This window comes from Syzygium oleosum, unplaced genomic scaffold (genome assembly GCF_021117445.2).
Source record: "Syzygium oleosum isolate NSW1041296 unplaced genomic scaffold, Sole_v2.1 Sole_v2.52, whole genome shotgun sequence".
Lineage (NCBI taxonomy): Eukaryota > Viridiplantae > Streptophyta > Magnoliopsida > Myrtales > Myrtaceae > Syzygium > Syzygium oleosum.
In genome coordinates, this window is record NW_026607536.1 from 84437 (window position 1) to 106588 (window position 22152).

General features: G+C 40.9%; 3 protein-coding genes across 4 annotated transcripts; 2 read left to right on the forward strand and 1 right to left on the reverse strand.

Moving 5' to 3' along the window:
* Positions 1–343: 343 nt before the first annotated feature.
* Positions 344–14917, reverse strand: LOC115679655 (mitotic spindle checkpoint protein MAD1). Of its 2 annotated transcripts, none has more exons than XM_030603302.2 (16): positions 14584–14917; positions 14380–14479; positions 13833–13993; positions 12592–12789; positions 12417–12509; positions 12007–12123; positions 10029–10276; positions 8074–8245; positions 5955–6050; positions 5654–5857; positions 4738–4900; positions 2466–2556; positions 2322–2391; positions 1598–1726; positions 830–868; positions 344–679 (listed from the first exon to the last, which is right to left on the reverse strand). In XM_030603302.2, the coding sequence occupies exons 1-16, from the start codon at positions 14776–14778 to the stop codon at positions 590–592; spliced, it is 2166 nt and encodes a 721-aa protein (XP_030459162.1). In that variant the 5' UTR covers positions 14779–14917; the 3' UTR covers positions 344–589. The 2 variants fall into 2 exon arrangements, with proteins under 2 accessions (XP_030459162.1, XP_030459161.1); XM_030603301.2 differs by having other exon boundaries at positions 2466–2562; positions 14584–14916.
* Positions 14918–15802: 885 nt separating this feature from the next.
* On the forward strand, positions 15803–16573 carry LOC115679662 (uncharacterized). The gene has a single exon (XM_030603315.2). It carries the CDS (start codon positions 15903–15905, stop codon positions 16386–16388), a length of 486 nt encoding a protein of 161 aa, XP_030459175.1. The 5' UTR covers positions 15803–15902; the 3' UTR covers positions 16389–16573.
* A 92-nt stretch (positions 16574–16665) lies between these two features.
* On the forward strand, positions 16666–19031 carry LOC115679660 (NADPH-dependent pterin aldehyde reductase-like). Its single transcript, XM_030603313.2, has 4 exons — positions 16666–17056; positions 17174–17437; positions 17645–17817; positions 18690–19031. The coding sequence occupies exons 1-4, from the start codon at positions 16778–16780 to the stop codon at positions 18757–18759; spliced, it is 786 nt and encodes a 261-aa protein (XP_030459173.1). The 5' UTR covers positions 16666–16777; the 3' UTR covers positions 18760–19031.
* Positions 19032–22152: the final 3121 nt, after the last annotated feature.

Genomic DNA, 22152 nt, shown 5'->3' on the forward strand with positions numbered 1-22152 from the left:
CCCCGACTTCGGGAACAATTTAAAAAAAATCTGTCCCTTTCAGCAATTTTTCGCTGTTTTTCCCTTTCTTTAATTTTCACATATTTGCAATTTCGGCAGTGACATGTACAATCCCCCATGGCTGCGTTGAGTTTCCACACGGATCAAATCTATTTCAAAGCCTAAATTGGTTTTGAAAGAGTACTAGGAACAAGTTTAGCCTAAACTCAAGTACAAGATTAAATTGAATATTGAAGTGGCGTGATTTTGATGTTGATCCATCTTTAAAATTCCATGTGCAGTCACCACTAGAAATTTACTATACTTGGCCTGGTACTCACTCTGCAAAAAAACCAAGCAGTGCTTTAGCCGTCATTAAAAATATATAGAGCACCTTTCATTTTGTCCAATACCAAAAAACGAAAAACGTGACTATGGATACTGCACCAACTATTTGAGCCAAACTCTCAACATGAAGAGTCTTGTTTTGGGCACCAAGTCAAAAACTTGACAAGGTTATTTTCAGGTTTAGGTGAAACTAGCATAAATCAATGTTGTCAAGCCTAAATATCACCGACCCAGGTTGTCCTTCAATCAGTATACATTCCTTTTAGGACAAGGTTCGCCTGTTGAACGACTCCACTGTTATGTTGGCAGTGAAAGCTGGGATGGAATTCAACTTGCGGATGAAGATCCCAATCTACACAGAATTTCATGTCATGTAACTCCATCGAGAAATCATGAAACGAAAGAATAAAGTGGAGCATTCAGCATACACACAGAAACTCGAACAGAGAGAGAGAGAGAGAGAGAGAGAGAGAGAGAGAGAGAGAGAGAGACGGTGCTGTACCTGACGTGATATCTCTGGATGTGAGGAGTAATCATTTGCCTGTCAAAGAAGACATGAGATACCTTACATTCTACATATTCCCACAACATCTATATGGTAGCACATAGGATTTTCTTAAGAACTTAGAACAAATCAGTATGTAACCAGCACAGTACATGCATGCATGCCAGCAAGTGTTTGAAAAAATGTGTATCCAACATTCGTACAACTTGATGGGTTCATGCTACGGAGTGGCTAGAAATATAGTCTTCTCAGTCTAAAATACAGTCGCACACATCATATGATTGCTCACATTCAATGGGACATATATCTGAGGGCAACCCACAGATTCAGGTTAATACGCTTTGGGAGAGTGGTGAAGCCAAGACTGATGAAAACAAAAAATTAAGATGAACAAGAGTCCAAATGGTACTAAAGATGCAGATGAAGGAATATGCATAAAAAAAGAAGAGCCAAAAAGGTGAAAGTCTCGTCCTTTAAATTTTTCCGTTAGCCTATTACAGAGGGAAAGCATCCTATGGCTTACAGGTTATTTGGTGATTAAACTCAAATAATGAAAACTATGCAGCCCAAAGTCAAGCAGGATCACTATGAAGTTATGGATTAATGCATGAATAGAACTACAGAAAGCTCCCCATTATGCTCCAAAAGGTGAATACAAGAATACAACCAACATCCCATCATGAGTTACCTTGAACAAGGGTAGTCAACTATATCCAATTGCCATTGCTAATAGTTATCTAAGACAGTAAATGTTCAAAAGCTTACCAGGATTGTTACATTGCCAGATTCATATTCAAACTCAAGTTTCTCTTCATCGTTCTGGGCGTAGATAGATAGAAGGGAAAAACGCGTTACTGGAATGCCATTAGGACGCTGGTGTTCATCCATTACAATCTGCCAACAAATTGACATAAAGAAATGATTTTCCATTGTCTGTCAAAATTTTACATATTTCAAGATTTTGAAAGAGTCCCAGAAGGAGATAGCATCTGACTAATTGGGACCCTAGAATGTGAAGTCAATACTTCCGTTAATAAGAATCTCATCCAAGTGCTCGTTCAAAGAAAACAATACTATAGCTACATCCATAATTCAAACAAAACTGTCCACTCTCCTGGAAATCATGGAAAGACAGACAACAAGTACTCAGAAACTTCTTCATGTACAGTAATCGCCCTCCCTTGCTTCTAAACTAAGTCGACTTCATACAGGTCAACCCAGTGCTTAAAACTTTTCGTGGGAAGAAAATAATTGCATATGCCTCCCCTCCCCTCCAAATCCCCATAAATCCTCTCCCCGTCCATGTCAACACGAAAAAAATGTAAATATGTTTACAGGGACTAATTAATCATAGTATGACTTGTTTATGGCTGGCCATCCCTAATCGGCTTCCTAAACTGTGAAAGCTTCTACAGCTATCTGCAATCTACCAAGAAGTCAACAGCCATATGTCACTGGAAAAACTGGGGTATAAGTACAGAAAAAGTACCTTGTAACCAAAAAGCTCACAACATGCTCGTCGAAACACTGAAATTCGGTCTGCAAAGACAGTCTTGTACCTATGCCATATTGTATGATCCAATGAGACAGCAAATATGGAATATTCAGAACAAATGTATCATGTAGCACAAACCTTTCTTCTCGCTTCTCAAGTGTTGCAATTTGTTCTTTCAGCTGAGTTATCTTTTCGGATATTTGGCAATCAACAGATTTTGCAGCATTGCCTATAGCTTACATGTGCAGCAACACAACAAAAGAGCATTTAGTTGTGTAATAACAAGCTCTAGTTTTTCAAATAATGTAAAATCATTTAAAAACCCAAATCAAAACTTCATCATATGGAATGCGATAGGCACATGAATTTCATTACATTCTGTTGCATCAGCATTTAGTGTTCGGACATGTGTGTGTGTGTGTGTGTGAAAAACGCGCACAAGCGCACATATGTGATCCCATAAGAATTTTCAAGTAAAATCAGCAATTCCATTTTCTGAGACGGAGATTAGTGCCACAATGACCTAAGTGATGAAAGGAATAACTCAACCATTAGCAAGAGAGACAAACCAATAGTTCCAGGTTACTTATAAAATGAGATGAGTATTGGTCACTATATGCAAAAGCTCACACATAAACTTTCCCAGAGAGCTGCAATGCATGCCGATTGCAGTAGCTACATGTATGCAATGGTTGATGTCGCCACAACAGCAGGAGTGAGAGTTGAAAATTAATCGAGGTCATGACACCAACCAGTCATTGGTTTGCTAGTCATAGAGGAACAAAAAGTCTCTTAATGAAGAGCTTTCTGTTTTAGGGGGAAAAGAACAAGATAACTTTCCTTCATTAACAAAAAGCAATTGTGGAGTTCTTTTCCAATTTCCGATATTAAGCTCTTAACAAAACCTACACTTCTGCAGGGAAGGAAAGTTGTTGAAGAAAAACTAATTATTAAAGTTCACTCCATTATACATATTATTTAACAAAATGATTCCAAAAGCATAAACCAAAGCAGCAAATCTGCCCTCAGTCTCTATATGATTTGATAAACTTTAAAGCACCAGGGGTCACTTTTGCCAATATCTATACCTTTGAACAAATTATCAACTTTCAGATATAGTACATGTATAATAACCTATTTTTCTTTTATAGTATCAATCATCCTCATCTCAATCATATATTAGTCCTTTCAAAAACACAGGTCTGTGCGCTTCAATCAGCATAAAACATCAACGAGGAAGTTGGTTCCCATTATTTACAATCTACACAAGAGATGTTTTGCTCTTCAATCCAGCCTCATCGGTTGTAGACCCTACATGATATTTATGAACAAATGAGTTTTAGGATGAAATCTACTCTGTCCCTGCACTTTCGTGCTTTTTCTAATACAATCCTAGTACTTTTAGTTTGTCTAATCAAGTCCTACTTTTACAAACTTTTTAATCAAGTCCATCCCACATCAAATTTGACCAAATCCAGCTAACGTGTGTGACATGGATGAATTTTTTCCAACATGGACATCCACGTGGACGTCCACATTGCATTGGCTAACGCTGTCCACGATGGCATCTCCATCGGCTAAATTTTATCCACATCATACTCCAGCATCATCCAATGACCACATCAACTGAATTTGGCCGGATTTGGTGTCGAAAGCACTTGATTAGAAAATTTGTGAAAGTATGACTTAATTAGACAAATTAAACGTAAAGGGACTATATTGAAAACAGTGTGAAAATACAGGGATGGAAAGTAGAATTTTACCTAAGTTTTGCAAGGATAAATTTCACTTGTAGTAACTAATTCTTGATGCATTTTGCAATCATGTCATTGACATTTGATTTCAATCACTAAGAACGCTACACTTTCATTTCACTGGGTATGATATACCTTTTGACTAGAAAGTATATTGGGAGTCCATAAAAAAGCTTCCAGATCACAACCCATACCTTTTGACTAGAAAGTATATTGGGAGTCCATAAAAAAGCTTCCAGATCACACAATGGGTTGTTTTGACATCCACATGAAACAAATGAATTGATACACCTCATCCCAGATAGACAACAAGCAGAAAACATACATTCAGAAAAACTATATGATCTGGATTAAAGGGAACTAGTGGATCCTCTAGTCAGATTACTCCAGACAATATTGACAAGTTGTCTTATACTCTCTGTTTTTTTTTTTTGCTACATAGTCTAAAACGGTTAAAATAATAGCTTCGGTGAAGAAATGAAGTGATTACTGCTCATAAATATGCCTAAACCATCGAATTCGTCTCTCTAATTTCAAGAGTAAATTTCTTTGCCAAAATCAGATAAACCCAGTCCCAGGTCTTGACTCGTAATTTGAATCCACCGAAATCAACATATGCTTTCAGCAAGAAGGTTTTCTCAACAAAGAATTAGTACCTGACTGATTATTGAGCTCTTCAACAGCTTGCAACCTATCCTTCGTCTTCTGCAACTCAGTTTGCAAAGCTTGTATGGTTTGCTTTGCCTCATTATCAACTGCAAGAGTATTCACCATGCGCAGTACTTTTGTACTTGCAGCAGAGAAATCTCCATGACCCAGCTGCAGAAAAGGCAGACATGTTATGAGTCAAGCGAAGCAAAAGACAAATATAAAAAAGAAAGAAGCAAATATGAGTCCCAAAGAGAGCATCACTGTGTAGTAGTTATGTGAAGGCTTTCATTGAGTCAAACCAGATCTTTGATCATAAAAGATGAAGCAACACATCTTTAGATTCCTCCAGGGATACAACATTTGTATTGACGGAAGCATAACCAATTCCTAAAGGTAAAGCAATTCCCTGATGGGATGACACTTTTTTCTTATTTTGGCCACATAAAAGATGCCAGGATACCTTACCAAAAAAAAAAAAAAAGATGCCAGGATATATTTCCTCATTTTAGACCTCAAAATCTACGTAGGTCACAGAATTGTCCACAACAATTGCAGGATGTTAAATTCACGTCTATTATTATTTTATGCAGGCTCAAGACTATAATGGATGAGGCCAGCATGAACCTAGGCAAAAGCTACTTCAGCACACAAATCTCTCATTGTTTGTAATAAATACATCAAATTGAGATGCACATGCAACCTGTATAAGAATATGGACACCAATCTTATGCACACAAAACCACAAAGCAAAAAGCAGCAGTACGTTAAACATAAAAAACAAATGGTGTGGCGGTTGCCCAGATCACAGATCCTTTGGGAGCCTATATACCTTTTAGCATAACCAGATACTTTACTCTGAAAAAGTAAAGAGTTGAGCCAACAGAAAATGATGCAAATTTGCAAACTCTTAAAAGACCTTACCTTTGACTCCAAAAGAGAAATTTCTGATCTAAGCCGATCACTCTCCCTTTCCAGTGATTTTATCCTTCTTGCTTCATTATTTAGCCTCTCATTTAGTAACTTAATCTCCTCCCGTTGCCGATTATTAGCTTCCTTTTGCTCATTTAAATTGCTCTCCATTTCTTTGATACAGCATTCCTTCTTGGCAAGAGACAACTGCAACTCCTGTTCCATATGAACATAGAGGATCATTGGGATACATGGCAATAGCATTAAAATGAGGGACAAAAATGACAGTGAACCACAGATTGCAGAAGTTTACATTCGCCACTTTACTCTCTGTTTCATCTTTCTCCGGCTTCTTCAGCTCATTGACAAGAGTTTGATATTTATCCCGCTCCTCAATGATCGCTGAAAGCTGTGATAGAAAAGCAATATCTTCTGAAAGGGCCCAGAACATATGCATGCATAGTGGTGTGTCTAAGTGGGGAGAAGAGAATGACCAGAAAGTGTTGGAAAATAGGAAATGAGATGTAAAATGATCTAAATATCGCAATAAGGTCATGACACCGCGAGATAACTTGCAAACCGCCTCCAATAATCTGTATTATGAAGTCTTCTCAGATACAGAAAAACAAATTGAAAGTAGATATACCATTCTCATAGACCTTCATCACAGCCAATTTATAAATATCCGACGGAGCAGGAAAAGGTAAAGCAACAATACAAGCCAAAACTTCAAACATCAACTTAAGAACACCAAAAAAGAGAATATAAGAAAGAGTCTACTTTGCAAGACTTCTGTTTCCAGCACCTGTTACATCAAATCTCATCTTGACATTCTGTTTCCTTATTTCCCTTCACAGTGCTCAGATGAGTATCATAATCAGTCAAGGCAGGCGCATCTCCATTACTTTATAATGCCTAACATTTGGCTATCATGTGCATTTACAAGTCTCGGGCCATGTATGATTTCATTTTGTTTATGCAGAAACATTCTGCCAAATACTGGCTCTATTAAGTTAAAGAATGATGTGGAAGTGGCTAGGATTCAAGTCAACCAATGTTCGCTTCTTTGGATGAACGGCAATGTGGTGGAAGCTTTTGAATATTGCAAACTTACTAAAAAGAGGGATACTCTTGGTAAACAACTTCCAAAGTCCCAAGAACCACTAAAAATCTAGTAGGAGTAGCCTAGGTTTTTTCAGGTTTGTTACAGAGTTGTAAGCCTGAAAAAGAACTGGTACAGATAGAAACGAAAAGAAATATACTAGACAATCTACCACTCTCCCGTTTTTCAGTTGACTGGGACAGAAGAATAAAAGAGGCTTTGAAAGAATAGAGACAGGCAAGCTTTTGAATATTGCAAACTTACTTAGAAGAGGGATACTCTTCGTTAAAAACTTCCTAAGTCCCAAGAACCACTAGGAATCTAGCAGGAGTAGCCTAGGTCTTTTCAGGTTTGTTACAGAGTTGTATGCCTGAAAAAGAACTGGTACACATAGAAAAGAAAAGATAAATAATAGAAAATCTACCTCTTTCCCTTTTTTCAGTTGACTTGGACAAAAGAATAAAAGAGGTTTTGAAGATATAGAGACAGGCATTCACCTGATAAAAGATTAAATCTACAATTATGGATCTTGTGCAGCATTTAAGTGCCTTTGCAGCTGCTGAGTTAATATTTTCACCAGGATATGAATGAAAAGCGAGTTAATCACCATGGATTGGTAACCCTCCAAGCTTTTATGGAGTTTTACCGAGTCTAAAATTGCTACTGGCATTTGTATGTACATAAACCTACCCACATTCATAGATAGTGATTATGCACGTGTTCAGTTGCCTAAAGTCATCCTCTGCACTTATTTGGCTCCTGTTTTCTAATGCATTATACAGGGCCACAAAAAGGAGAGAACTCAAGCTCTAGGGAAAGGAATACCCAAATTGGAAAACAGCAACCATCGATTAGAATCTTGTCATACCGGATCCCTCCCTTTTCGTAACCTTAAATCAGATGTAAAGGAACAAAAAATTTAAGTCAGTTTCCCAAACCAAGATTCCTTTGTTTCAATGTCCTCCTTATTTTACCAGCCTCTGACTCCATGTTTTGTTCAGATCATAATAATATAGTCATTGTCTCCATAGGTTTCTTGTTAAAATTCTCTTATTCTGAAGTGGCACTTATTTTTGTGCTTTGCGGTTTCAATCTCAATAATTATAACGTACATGAAGGGAAATACACTTGAGATGGCTAAGGCCAGCAATGATATCCATTATTCATGCCAGTATCATAATAGTATAAATTCGGTTCCATATGATGATAAATTGATCTTTACTTTGAATAGGTCAGGATGTGTCAAGTCGTGTTAGTTTCAAATTAATCGTGTTCGTGTTGTCATGAAAACAATTGCCAACCGTAAAAATGTAATAACTTCAATACTTACCGTTGACCGAATCCTCTTAATCTCTGCTATAGATTCTTCTGCTTGCTGCTTCGCTAGTGCAGCCTCTGTTTCAACACGTTGCTTACTAAGTGTTGCCTCGTCCAAAGCCACCTCCATTTGTTTCAAGCGTGCATTTGCCTCACCGACCTTCATTGTACTCTCAATCACCTCTCTGCATTTACAAGGACATTGCGAATGTGAGAGAGGGAGATGCTTGATTCAACCCAAGAATAATAGTCAAACTACCATAAGCAAGAAATAAAATGACCTCACCCATATTTTGCCAACAATAGCCAAATATTAAAGCCTCGGCAGTAGCCTAGCATGGTTATTAAAGAAGATCAACTCACGAATATTTGCTACTGGTAGAAGCATTTTATGAATGTGGCACTAGGAGGATGCCTACCATGTTAAGGATGATTCACCAAAGGAATGCATAGAGTTAGGTTATGGGTGGACATACATTGCTTCCTAATCAAAGTTCTCTTTTTTTAAAGTTTTAAGGAATAATTATTTTTCACTTCTTCTCAATGTCCAACTTCTCTCTTTTAATTTCATTCATCCAAAAGAAATAGGAATTTCTCTTAATATCTAGTGCGACATCCGTTTTGCATGGAACTCTTTTAGATATACAGAGAAACAATTAAAATCATATCTAATTATAGGGTCAGTAATTTTTTATGCAGAAAGGGAACATGACCTCACAAGACAAAAAGCACAAGAAGTTGATAGAATAATTATACTATAAGAAGTTGGATTCTACGTAAAAGTTTTGCACTTCAATCTGAAATTGTCTTGCTTAACTTTTTCTTTAAAATGAAATCATAACTTCCCCTTTCAATACATAACTACTCTCGTTATTGGTCTTTGCAATTTTTGTGGGACAAAGTCCTCTGTGTGGTGAAAGTATGAGCACACAGAAAAAAAAATGAAAATGACATAATATACAAACATAGTGACTATAAGTACTTATTAAATATTTTATACGCTATATAGAATGATATAACATGACAATGGCACAAAAGAAACAATTATTCGCAGACACAAATATGACATTACTAAAGCGTGACTAATTCATACACGACACAATTTGATACTTGTTGACCCACTTTCTGGCCCAAAAGATCATTTTCTATCATTGCAGGTACTTTAATGATGACACTATCACAACAATTATCAAGACAAACAAGATGATAAAAACATATAATACCACCCTTGTGGACATTGTTAACTCTATTGCAATTTTAATTCCCAATGTTTTTCCTTTACCCGCACAACTCACTGGTGCTGACAAGTATTACTTTACAAGAATGGTCAAGAGTCCACAATGTTGACAAATAGAACCACCACCTTTGTTTAATTGAATATAAAAAGACCTGCCATCGTTTGTTAGATATTTTTAAACATCAATTGCTTCTTAATTCATCAAATATTATTCAAAATATCAAACCATTACAGAGGTGATGTACTCAACCAATTGACAGCACTATAATCATGTGAAGTCCATGACACAAAGACCCCGAAATCCCCATTAGAACTTCTATTATGATGTGCGAGTTCCGCAGTCACATGGTTCCGAAGATCGATTGCCACATCACAATAGAATGATCCAAGTAAAGGTTGCAACCAGCCATAAAAGTGCACTTCCCCTGAGTAGCTGTCACCAGTTAACAGACTAGCTACAGAAAGAGTCCATATTTGACACAAAGTAGCAGCTAATAGCAATCAGTCTGCATCTATGCTCCGCTTCCAGATACATACAAACAAGCAATAGAGGAACAGTAGTTAATGACACAGTGTCATTATGCAAAATAAAGATATTTCGGGGTATGCTAAGAGATTCATTTTTATGGACGCACCAAAAAGTGAATGTAGTTCATCTAGATACTTCTATCAGGCTATGATGAAATTGAATTATGCTGAGAATTCAGAAATATCAAACAAACATCACATACTTCTGTAAAGCTGCAAACTTAAGTGGGATATCATCAGGACACGACACACCCGGAATGTCCTTGATTGTTAACTGCCAGGAACATAATTCTTCCTCCACCTTCTTCATATCATGCAGAAGCTCCTGCAATTGAGATGTCTCTAACTCTGCCCTTTCACGGCGGCCCCTTTCTTCCAACAACTTTTCCTTTACTAACTCAACTTGGTCATGAGATGATTTCAGTTTTCTTGCTTCCCGCACTTCAGACTCCTGGTGAAGACAGAAGCATCTAAATCAGTTAACCTAAGACAAGAAGAGTTTCAGGGAAATGGAAGAATATTTCACTTGAATGGCAATAAGCAGGAAAAGATGTCGAAATCCCTCATCTAAGGAAGAATGGTTTTGGTGGGCCAACAGGATTCTTTTTGGACTGAAATTCTTCTCCCATTAGTTCTTTCTTTCTCGAAACAATAGAAAAGTGCATTTTCCTGCCCAACTCTCTTGCACTACACTTTCTTTCTCTCATTATCACACCCCTCCAAACATAAAATTAAATTCTTTGCATCACCGTTTCAGGTTTAACGTAATTGATGACAGGACAACATAGGAAATTCTAAACAATTTTTCCATTTACTAAATTTTTCAACAGTTAGATTTCTTTCAATTTTCATTTCTTTGTGGTTTCTTCTTATTCGAACATGAGAAGACAATATCGCTTTCTTCCACTCCCTTTTATTCCAATTTCAATTCCTCTGGTATCTTTCATTTCACTTTATCCCCAGACACGGCATGTGTGATCACTATGCAGCTTTCTTCACCAATCCTCAGTGGTTGCAAGTATACATTTTCAACTGCATCAAATGGTCTAGGAATATGTAACACAGTTGCCACAGCAACAATATCAACAGATTCACATCGCCAATAGTCAAATAAGCATTAGCCTTAAGTAAAATGTTAGTCCTCTAAGTTTAGTGTTAGCATAGTTTGATCCTCTAACTTTCACTTTGTTCAATCAAGTCGTCTAACTCTCTTGATTGCACGATTTTGTTCCTCTACACCTTAATATTATCAATCAATTCCACTAACTTTCTCGATTCGCGCAATCAAGTGCTTTGTCTTCTTGTTGTAACTAATATTGGCAAATTAGCATTTCTTTTTCTTTTTTTCCAAGTTAGATTTTTGCTAATTATAGCATTGTGTGCCTCTTTTTGCCACATCAGTAATGCCACGTCATTAGTTAATTTGCACGTTCAGTGAGAGCAGTTAACTAAAGGTTGATTGCACAAATCGAGACAGTTAGGGGACTTGACTGGACAAAATAAAACTTAGAGGACCAAATCGCAAAAACATTGGCATTTAGAGGACTAAAGCTGTACTTGGCCCTAAGCATTATTATCAGGAATCTTGTCATGTTTACCAGGCCAAAACTTATTCTGAACCGACATTACATGTCTCAACATTGGAGTCTAGCTGATATATGTAGTTCCATCTTGCCACTACAAAATACTCATTCTTCTCCTCTTCTGGATTGTCTCTAGGATGTTTGCAGCTCATAAAGTCCACATGGCACAGTTTGACAGGTTGACATTAAGGATGGATCTTAAAATCGCGCCACAACTTGGCCAACATGTTAACACCGAAAGGTTCGCTTTGCAATAAAGTTCCGAGGCTTCGCACCATGATAAAGCTCATTCACCATGACAGCTATTCTAATCAAGCTTCCCCTAGATAAACACTGAGATTCACCAACAGCAAGGAAACTTATCTCTAAAACTAAAGGACAATAGCCTTCAAAATACACAGCAACGTGTCTGAATGCATAATGACGAGGCAAGAATTATGAAGTTATCGCTTCAATCGATAGCGAAGTTTTACACAACAAACACACAGCAGCCATTTCTAGCACAAGATGAACTGTTGTGAGAAGCATCATCCTTAGTACCTACGAATAGGTCAAACAACATAAAAGTCCAGAAGCAAATACTGGCAGTATAACTTACGTAATTTCTGAGCTCTTCTTGTAGATGTTTTACCAAAATTGTGGTGTCATTCGAACTTGATTCCTGAAAGGTGAGAGTGGACAACTTTTTCTCCGCCTCACTTTTCTGGTGCAAGCACTGGTGAGAACATAAGCCTTCAGCAGGGTAAAATTTCACAGTTCCATTTTAGAGAATAATGATCCTCAATCACATAGTCACAAAGGTTCTTGTGCAAAGATTAGATTTAAAAACTATGACAAGCCACTTCCAGATATTCTTACAAGAAAAAGAAGAAAGAAACAATGAATGAACGAATGAATGAAAAACTAGATAATAGAAATGCAAAAATAGAGGACGTATCTTGACATTAGTTGACCTGATCCATATGTGAATAGAATATTACAGAGAGAGAGAGAGAGAGATGTCTCTACCTCATTAAGTTGCATCCTAAGCTCTTCTAGCTGTTCTTTCAACAAGTTTGATTGTTTCTCTGCATTAACAGCTCTGCACTCCATTTTTTCAAGCTAAAGGCACAAGTTCTCAACAAAATTACAAAGATGTTTCTATACAATAGACCAAATCTAAATAAATAATTCAGATTCTCACGTCTGCACTTATTCTGGAAATAGAAAGCTTTGATTCCCTTTGCAGTTGCACAAGCTCATTGCGGAGACTCTTATTCCCCCTTTCGGTACCTTCAGCAAGAGAACTTAACTTTCCCTCTAAAAGACTTGCTTTTTCTTCAGCAGAAGCGGCTAAAGATTCGGTGTTCTTGCGAAGGTTTGTTTCTTTTTGCAGCTTCAACTGTATGACAAATACATCAAAACAAATTGAGATGATCATGAAGTAATACTTGTCAGCACCAGAAGTGTACTCTCCGGAGATAAGATGCCAACCAACTTGTACTCCAGTGAAATCAAAATGCCTGACGATTTCAAGTACTCAGACAGAGCATGGGCACCAATCCCTGCCACTTAACTAATGTGAATCTGTGCAGTTGTAGCTCTTTTCTTCTTCCAAAAATCAACAAGAACACAAAAAGAAAGCACAGTATTTTGGCCTGGGTCCCGAATCATAGCACTTAATCTTATATATCAAGTTCTTAGGGACTAGGAGTAAAACTATCAAGGAGAATTACCTGAACATAGATCTACAGCATCTTTTAGGTGTAACAGGGGAATGGTCATTCCATTCCCCGACATACTCTTATTTGACAAGAGGAGAATCTTAAACATGGGGCAAAACTCAGGCATCCAACACGTGTAAGAATGTGAAGCACCGTATTTTCATTTCCACTCAAGGAGTCTTGGACTTACGTTCCTTCACACTGACCTCTACTCAAATCAGCCAGACATACAGATTCACTGATGATGGCAAAATACCCACACAATCCTTCCAAGAAAAATTTTCACCAGGCTGCTCTTATTCCAATAAAAAGCAGCTTGAAGGAATAAGTATTAGTAAGGACAAATTTGGCCTCGACCAAACCAAATACCAGGCACTCGTGAACACTAAATGCTATAGCAGCAGTAGATAATCTGTTGCTTTGCTAAAACGTTCATGAAAGCGGCATCACGAAGAAACCATCACAAATCCCCATTGGTGAATGTTGCATCCCAAACAGCAGTTTACAAATACATATACAAAGAAAGACACTAGAGCAGGAGATTCGGCCAAAGAGCTGCCAGAATCAGTTTAATAAGACTTAGCACCAAACTAACAGTGAATGTTAAGACATGGGCATATTTAAGCCGTTCAAGTCCAACATAAGACAAGCCTTGAAGCAAATTGCGTAGTCAATTAATAAGAAGACATATCAAGCACATGACAAATGTAAAGAGATTCACCTCCATTTCACTGTGCAATTGAATCTGCTTTTTCAATCGTTCCTGGGAATCGCGGATTTCCTTAAAAAGTTGATCCTGCAATGCCTGCTCGCGTCCTCTGGCAGCTGCGAGTTCTTGTTCAGCATACAACAGCTGTTCCCTGAATTTCTTTCTCTCGGCATCTGTCAGAATTCAGGATAGATGATAACACAGCGTAAGACATATCATCCTCTTAAAGGGTACGTAATAATCACAATTTCAAGTAGCTGTAGAATCGGCGGATAGTTACAGCAATAACTCGAGCTAACTACGTGTGAGAATCCCAATGCATCGAAACGCTAGTATACAGGCGATCACCAGAGAAAAGGCCGGCATCAGTAGATTCAAAGCGCGCACTGATTGTATCATCTAACCGGGTGTCAAAGACCGTAGGGAAGTCTCCAAAATCAAAACTAAGTTTAAAAAGAGAATCTGGGGAAATTTGCTTCTTACGGGGAGGGGGGGATAAGTGGCGCATGGTGATGAAATCATGGTATGGAAAAAGACACAGGGATGAGGAAGAACGAACCAGCTTTAAGGAAGTCGTCGTTCAAAACCTGGAATTGGGAATGATAATCGCGGGCTTGCTTCTCCGCACTGCTCAAGGCGTCGAAGAACTCCGATTTAACCTGAGCAACAAAAGGAGAAGGGAGAACGAAGAGAGTGTGAGTCGCGAGAGTCGATGAGAGAGGAGGCGAGAGAAGAGAGGGGAAAGAGGGGAAGGAGGGGAAACCATTTGGCGACATTGATAGGTGCAGAGCAAGTGGTGGGAGGAGGAAGAGGGGTGATCGGGATCGGCGTCGCCATCGCCATCGGGGGGGTCCTCGTAGATGACGAGCTGGCGGTCGGACCCGACGGGAGGGCTGGCGTCGGCGGCTCTGCTTTCGAGCCTCGGCTTCTTCGACGGTGGAGGAGTCCGCAGGATCATCGTCTCTCTCTCTCTCTCTCTCTCTCGCTCGCTCTTCCGCTGCTAATTCACTGATGGATTGAGTTGAGACCCGTTTTGAAACCTCAAACCTAAGGCGCCATTGTCACTCCCCCACCCCCGCCTGATTCCTCTCTCCTTTTCTTCCCAACGCAATCCAAAAAATATGTCACAAAATGGTCCCTAAATTCTCTTCTTAATTTGCCCTCGTAAAGATTTCTTTTCTGGCCATTTGACCCTTTACGATTCAATCAAAACCAATCTGACGTTTTGCTCATTTAACCAAAAATCAAAAAGGCTTGTCATTTGCGGTTGAGCCTTATTTAAAAGAGGTTTCAAGAATGATTCAAAACATTAATTTATTAAGTGATGCAGTCAATTTTGTGTTCGATGTACATATATACCTCATTGAAGTTTTTCACATCGCCACCAAATTAATCCTACATACCGAATATCATAATAGTGATTTATCTCCCTCTTATTATATCCCGTGATTATCTTTGCATAAAAAAATATAAAACGTAAAACTTACGCTCGCTCTACGAAGCAAATACACTATTCATGCATATCTCAAAGCATCAAATTGGTCTAAAACCCATTTTCTTCTTTCTCCGTACACAATCGCATAGCGCTTAACTCTGTAGGTTGAGCTCGACCTTGCCAATTCTCAGCTCGCCAAGCTTGCAAGCCCGAACGAGCCTAATCAACTTTCGCTCCTTATCTAATAAAAAAAATATACATTTATTAGTTATAAAAAGATAGAGATACTTCAAAATAACATAATATATCCGTTATTATATTGAAGTCGAGTTTTTACGTAAATTGATTGGGATCGTGTCAAGCTCTGAGTTGGAGTTTCAATGCTAGGTGGGAGTTGCAGATGTCGATTACCCGAGTCGAGTAGTCGACTGGTGGGGGTGGTGTTGTTGAGCATAGGTGGGTGGTGTGTGGTGGGGGCCTTCAAATGAAGCTTTTTGGACTTATCGTGCCAGGGGGAGAGGCGGAGGAGGGGCAACGGTCCCTAACTTCGAAAAAAAAAAGGGGGAGGAGCGCCGGGCTCCTCTTTTGCCCAAATTAAAAAATATACAGAGCAGAGAGAGAAGAGAGAAGTGGGAGGGGGGAGGACGATGAAGATGATGAAGATGATGAAGGCGGTGAAGAAACTCAAGGTGTGGACCAAGAAGAAAAGGAACCAGTTGCAGCGCAGGACCAGCATGAGCACGAGCAAGACCAAGACCACTCTCATTATCAGCAGCAGCAGCCGCGATTGCTGCCCTCTCCTCCCCATGCATTCGGCTGGAATAGAAACCGAAATCGCAATCTCATCGTCGTCTGCATACTGGAGTCCAAGCACTGTGCCCTCTGCTCCCCCTCTTCCCCCGTGGCTCGTCCTCGAGCACGAGGACCCCGAGCACGAGCAACGCTTCAATTTCGCTTATCCATGCCCACCGCAGCCGTGCCACGAAGCCATTCCGGATCTTACGACGTGCCGCCCGAGCGGCGGAATGATGGGGTGTATGGTTCAGTTTGGGATTCACGTGTTTCGCTGCTTCTGCCCTTGTTTCCACGTTCGCGATCCTCCTCAACATCACCCCAAGCTTCACCCCAACTGAGTTTCGTCGATGGACGAGGGAAGGGGGGGCGGGCGTTGTTCATCTTTATCTTTTTATTTTATTTTATTTTTAGTTCGTCTGGCTTTATTTTTCCCGCTTATTTGTCATTGCGAACATATATATTGGCATATCAGACCGTTTCTTCCCTATTTATAAAATATTCCGGAATAATTTCAATCAAAGAAGGGGCCAAAAAAAAAAGCTTAAATTTTGATTCGAGCGTGAAAATAGGAGAAAATTGTAAGTAAAAGTAAGAATGGATATGTGACAGTGAAAAAGCAGGGCAATAGCTTTTAACTTCTATCGGGCCTGGGCTCATCGGAAGACGCGGTGGCTGTGCCTTCCTGCGCTGCACTAAGATTGGAAAGATCGGTGGGCACTTCACAGGAATGACGGCGACGGCGACGGCGACGGCCATGGCGGCGAACACGTCGTGGAACCTGCTGACGAGCCGGGGCGGCGGCGGCGGCGGCGGAGGAGGAGGGAGGACCGTGCTGATTACGGGAGTGAGCAAAGGCCTCGGCCAGGCCCTCGCCCTCGAGCTCGCCAAGCGCGGCCACTCCATCATCGGCTGCTCCCGCTCCCAAGACAAGCTCGACTCCCTCCGCTCCCTCCTCTCTCCCTCCGACGCCGCCGATTCCCCTCACCTTCTCCTCAACGTCGACGTCGTCCGTATTCGCTTCTCCTTTCCCCTAATTTTTCCCCGCTTCTTCCCCGTTCCCTGACTGACTAGGGTTTGGGCGTTCGGGATGCCATTTTCGACTCACCCGTCTTCCTTTTAGCAGAGATCGAACAGCAGCGTCGAGGAGCTCGCGCGCGCGGTCATGGACAAGAAGGGCGTTCCTGACATCATAGTCAACAATGCCGGGACCATCAACAAGAACAACAAGATTTGGGAGGTCCCGGTGGATGAGTTCGACGCCGTCATCGACACCAATGTCAAAGGCATCGCCAACATGCTGCGTCACTTTCTCCCTCCCATGATTCAGCGCAAGCATGGCATCGTCGTCAACATGTCTTCCGGCTGGGGCAGGTCCGGCGCTGCTCTGGTGCGTTTCTAGGACATGCTCCTTCTGTATTGCCATCCAATCGCATCCTCTTCTGACCACCTCCTCCATATGCATTCATTCATCTACCAGAACTCTGTGTCTTTTTTCAACAGATTCCAGCTCTTATGCATGTCGGCCTACAAAGAGAGAGTGCAAATTGCGATCGTGACTTGACCCTTGACATTGCTTTGATCTTTGTCTTGCAAGGTTGCCCCTTATTGTGCATCGAAATGGGCAGTTGAGGGCTTGACCAAATCTGTTGCAAAGGAATTGCCTGATGGGATGGCAGTTGTCGCGCTTAATCCCGGCGTGATAAACACTGATATGCTGACTTCCTGCTTTGGCAATTCAGCTTCCTTGTATCAGGCACCTGATGCATGGTATGTGCTTACTTGGGTCGTGCGAACAAAATTTTGTTTGGATTTGACTTTTTCATCTGTTGTCATATAAGAACTAGCTGTGGGTTCATTTCATCTCTACAAAAAAAAAAAAAAACATATAAGCTGATTATATGAAATACGAATATAGCAAATGCGGAAATGACTTTCCTTAGACTCATTTTTTTCTTTCTCTTTTCATGCGCATTTACTGCTGCTTTATGGAAACTCCATCGAGTAATTGTTGTAGTATTCTTACCATAGTGTCAACTCTTCCGATGAAATCGGATTGTCTTTTTGAGCATAGGACTCTGGTTGTCATCTTCTAATTGCCTATCTGTACAATGAAATAACATCACTATTGCTTTTTTGCAACAATAGTGTTTGTTCATGAATTGTGTAAGTGTTGGTCAAGAATCTTCTCATATCGCTCTAGCCTCTAGGTCCTCCTCGTCTGAGGATCAACATGGCTATCAAAGGTTCTTCAACCTTTTATTTGGCCGAAGGTTCTTCAATTTCACTTGACTGAAAGTAGCAGGCGGAGTTGCTTTCAGAAAGCTCAAGATCATTAATCTGTCCTGTTTAAGTCTTTCTTGAGAACTGATAATTTATTCGCTTAATATGTTAAGTTAACTTGATCGCGTTGGGGGAAGTTGTAACCTGGAGGAAGCAAGTGAATGTAGCAGAAGGTAGCAAACCTTATGATTTCATGTCCATGCTGCCTCCTTAGATTGTGACTTTTCTCTAGTTAATCATGAGCAAGCAGATCAAAGTGATTGAAAGGTTGGCATGTGGGTGTTTGTTTGTATTTTCTGCATCTCTTTATCTGCTTTACTTATCGAGGCAATAAGTCATTGGGTGTTTATGTATTTTAGGGCTGTGAAGGCTGCTGCTATGATACTGAATCTTACAGGGGCAGACAATGGTGCATCCCTTACTGTGTGAGGGAATTATTTACAATCGACAATTTTGCATCAACCTCGGAAGATGACAAGGTCAGTTGAATCCGCTGGTGCAGCCCGATAGACCTGCCAATCTTGAAACTAGTCATCGGTTTATCCTCACTCGTCGGACAATTTGCCAGTCGGTAGCGAGGCCATAATTCTCATTAGCTTGTAATTGTAAAAACAAGACTTATGTCACTCCTCTTTAATTTGGTTTGAGGGAGTACCTATGTGAGCATGAGAAATTTACTTGCCATTTTATACGGTTGTTAATTGTGAATGCACATAGAAGATTTGATAGGTAAATCCAGAAAGTGCCGAAAACTGTGCTTTTGATACCGCATCCTGTGAGATCCTAAGGTAGAAGGTATTGGATCATCTCCAGGTATTCTTCGGTTTCTCTTTGTTGTCACAAGTGAGTGAAGCTTTCCTGTGATTAGACCTATTAACCCAAATTTTTTGAAATGGGTCATATATGGGCCACCTTAAAATTGAGGCCTAGTCTTAAATTCTTAATGGGTTGTAAAATGAAAAGACCAAAATAAATGGGTCATTCTTTGAACCCATTTCTCACCCAATAAAAAACTCTATGGAGTCGCACGTAGGTGCATCTCCTTGGCCTCGTAAACTTTGCCGCCGTGGGGAGGCTGGCCTGGCTCCAGGTGACAGGAGTGGCTTGTCCGTCACCGCGGCCACTCTGATGATGCTCCACTCGGCTCTTCGAACGCAACAATCGCCTCACCACAATCTTGTGCGGCGGCAACAAATTTTCATCTTGTCATTCTTGTCCCCAAATCTAGCAAACTCACGATGCCTTCAACATGGGCACGTTTGCTAGCGCCAATTAGGGGAAAAGTATCAAAAAAGTATTAAATCTATCAAATTGATACAAATTTAGTCCTAAATATTTCAATTGGATCAATTTAATTTTAAACCTTTTTACATTGGTACCAATTTAGTCCATCTGGCCAATTTAGGCTAGAAATCATTGACGTGAGCGCCGGCCGCCCCACGTGGCACGACTAGTGCTGACGTTGACATTTTAAAATAATTTTTCGAAATTTTTTTATTAAGTTTTTCTTTTTTCTTCTCTTTTCTTTCTTTTTTCTTCTCTTTCCTTCCTCTTCCCTCCGCTAGACTCCACAATGACCGGTGGAGGCCACCGGCGGCCGGCTTGGCGAGGGCCAGCGAAAGTGGACAAGGTCGCCCCTCGCCAAATCCAGCAGGGAACCCTCGCCCAGCCCTCGCCAAAGGTCGGGACACCCTCACCGGCCTTTGGTAAGGGCGTGCATCGATCGTCGCCAAATCCGGCAAGGGGTGGCTTTGCCCAAATTGCGAGGGGCCTCGCCGGCCTTTGGCGATAACAAGGCTGGCCCTTGCCAAAGGCCGGCAAGGGCTGGGCGAAGGGTGCGCGAGGCCATCCCGGCCTTCGCCAACCTCCGGTGTGGGCTGGGCGAGGGGCCTTGTTGGCCTCTGGTGACGGCAAGGCCCTCAACGTCCTCTGGCGAGGGCTGGGTGAGGGGCCTCGTTGGCTTCTAGTGACGACGAGGACGTCCCGGCCATCGCCGACCTCTGGCAAGGGCTGGGCGAGGGTTGGCGAGGGATGGCCTTGTCTAGCCCTCGCCCTCGTCGGCCTCTGTCGGTCATCATGTAGATTGGCGAAAGGGAAGAAGAAGGAAAGAAAAAAAAAAGGAAAGAAGAAAAAATGAAAAGAAAGCAAAGAGATGAAAAAACTAAAAGAAAAAATTAATAAAAACTAATAAAAAATTCGAAAATTTATTTTAAAATATCCACGTCAGCATCACCGTGTCACGTAAGACGATCGGCGACCAATGTAAAAAGGTTTAGGACTAAATTGGTCCAATTAAAAGGCTTAAGACTTGATTGATATAAATGCAATAGATTTATGACTTTTTTTGTACTTTTCCCCACCAAATGGTGCTTCGCTAGTAACAAAAAAGTAACAAAAGAGAAGTTGGTGGAAATCTGGTTTGCCACCACCCCGAGAGAGACGAAGAAGGAGAGGCTGAGAACGGAGCTAGTCTCATGCTTGGGAAGGGCAACGAGTATACCAAAGCTATCCAGCAGGCCGAAGGCGGAGTTCCCGTGGCGACTAAGGTGGCGATCATGGAGCCGAGAAGAGGAAGTGGCGGGGGTTGGGACCTGGCCCATGAGGTTGTTGCCGCGATGTAGGTGATGGTGGTTGCCGGTGTTGGCGAAGTCGCTGGCAAAGAAGATGTCGTCCTTACTGAGGTCATCCTCAGAGGTGTTTCTAGTGGTCTGCTTTGCCCGTTGTTAATTAGGGGAAAATGATGAAAAGGGCGTGATTTTAGAATGGTCGAGAATGGAGGAGCTATCACCTATTAGGTTAAGTTTAGTAGTCCGGATTCGGATTGGGGTAAAATAGGATAAGGTTGAATTAGAAATCCTCCAAATATCCTCTAGATTGTAGAAAATCCCATCATATGTATAGCGCAATTCAAAATAGGATAAAAATATTTGAAAATCTCACTTGCTCAACACAATCTCCCACGGTATATATATATATATCACCACTTGGGCGCTCTCTCAAACCTGCTCTCTCTAGCTCCTTTTGGTCCATCTTCTTCACTAGATCCACTGCCATCTCCACCGCCAAACTGTAGGCCTCGCTCAACTTCACCATATCAGAGACGATTTGTACATAGGCATCGGCGAAGCCATTAGGGAGGTAGCGGTCGCAGCGATCTGGTAGACGAGGCAACAACGGCCCATGTAGAGGTGAAGGATGGCGACAGGGTGGTGGATGCCGCACGCAAAGGTCAGGTGCCACTTGACGTCAAATTCAATCTTGGGTGACAAGGGGCATAGAGGAGGTGGATGGAGATCCACTAGTGGTCAGCGCTTGGGCAACAAGTAACGAGGGTTGAAGACGGGATCCTTCGAGCGCACTTGTGAAAGATTCAAGTTCTACGATGGTATTGGCCATGGAACGTATAATTTCTCCATTTCACCCTTAGTCGTCGGAGCACGAGGGTCGGAGGCAATGACGGCACGGTGGTCGGAAGTGATGATGATTAGCTGCCCTCGCACCGTAACCGGCGAAGTTGAAAGAAAATTATTAAGTTATTTTTTCAAAAAGAAATTATCCGATCCAAGTTTATCCCACCCATAGCCTAGATTTTTTATCCAGATATATCCGATATAGAGGACGTCACCAAACATCGGATATGATATTTTGTTATCCTATCCGGGCTCAAATCCGGACTACCAAATGCAATCTTAAGGTTTTGGGTAGATTTGAATTGGATATGTGTTAGGTTGGGTATGAAATATCTAACTTGTCTAACAAATAAATAAGCCTATCTGAATTAAACGGGCGGATTTAGGTCAAAGCTATTTATGACCCACTTAA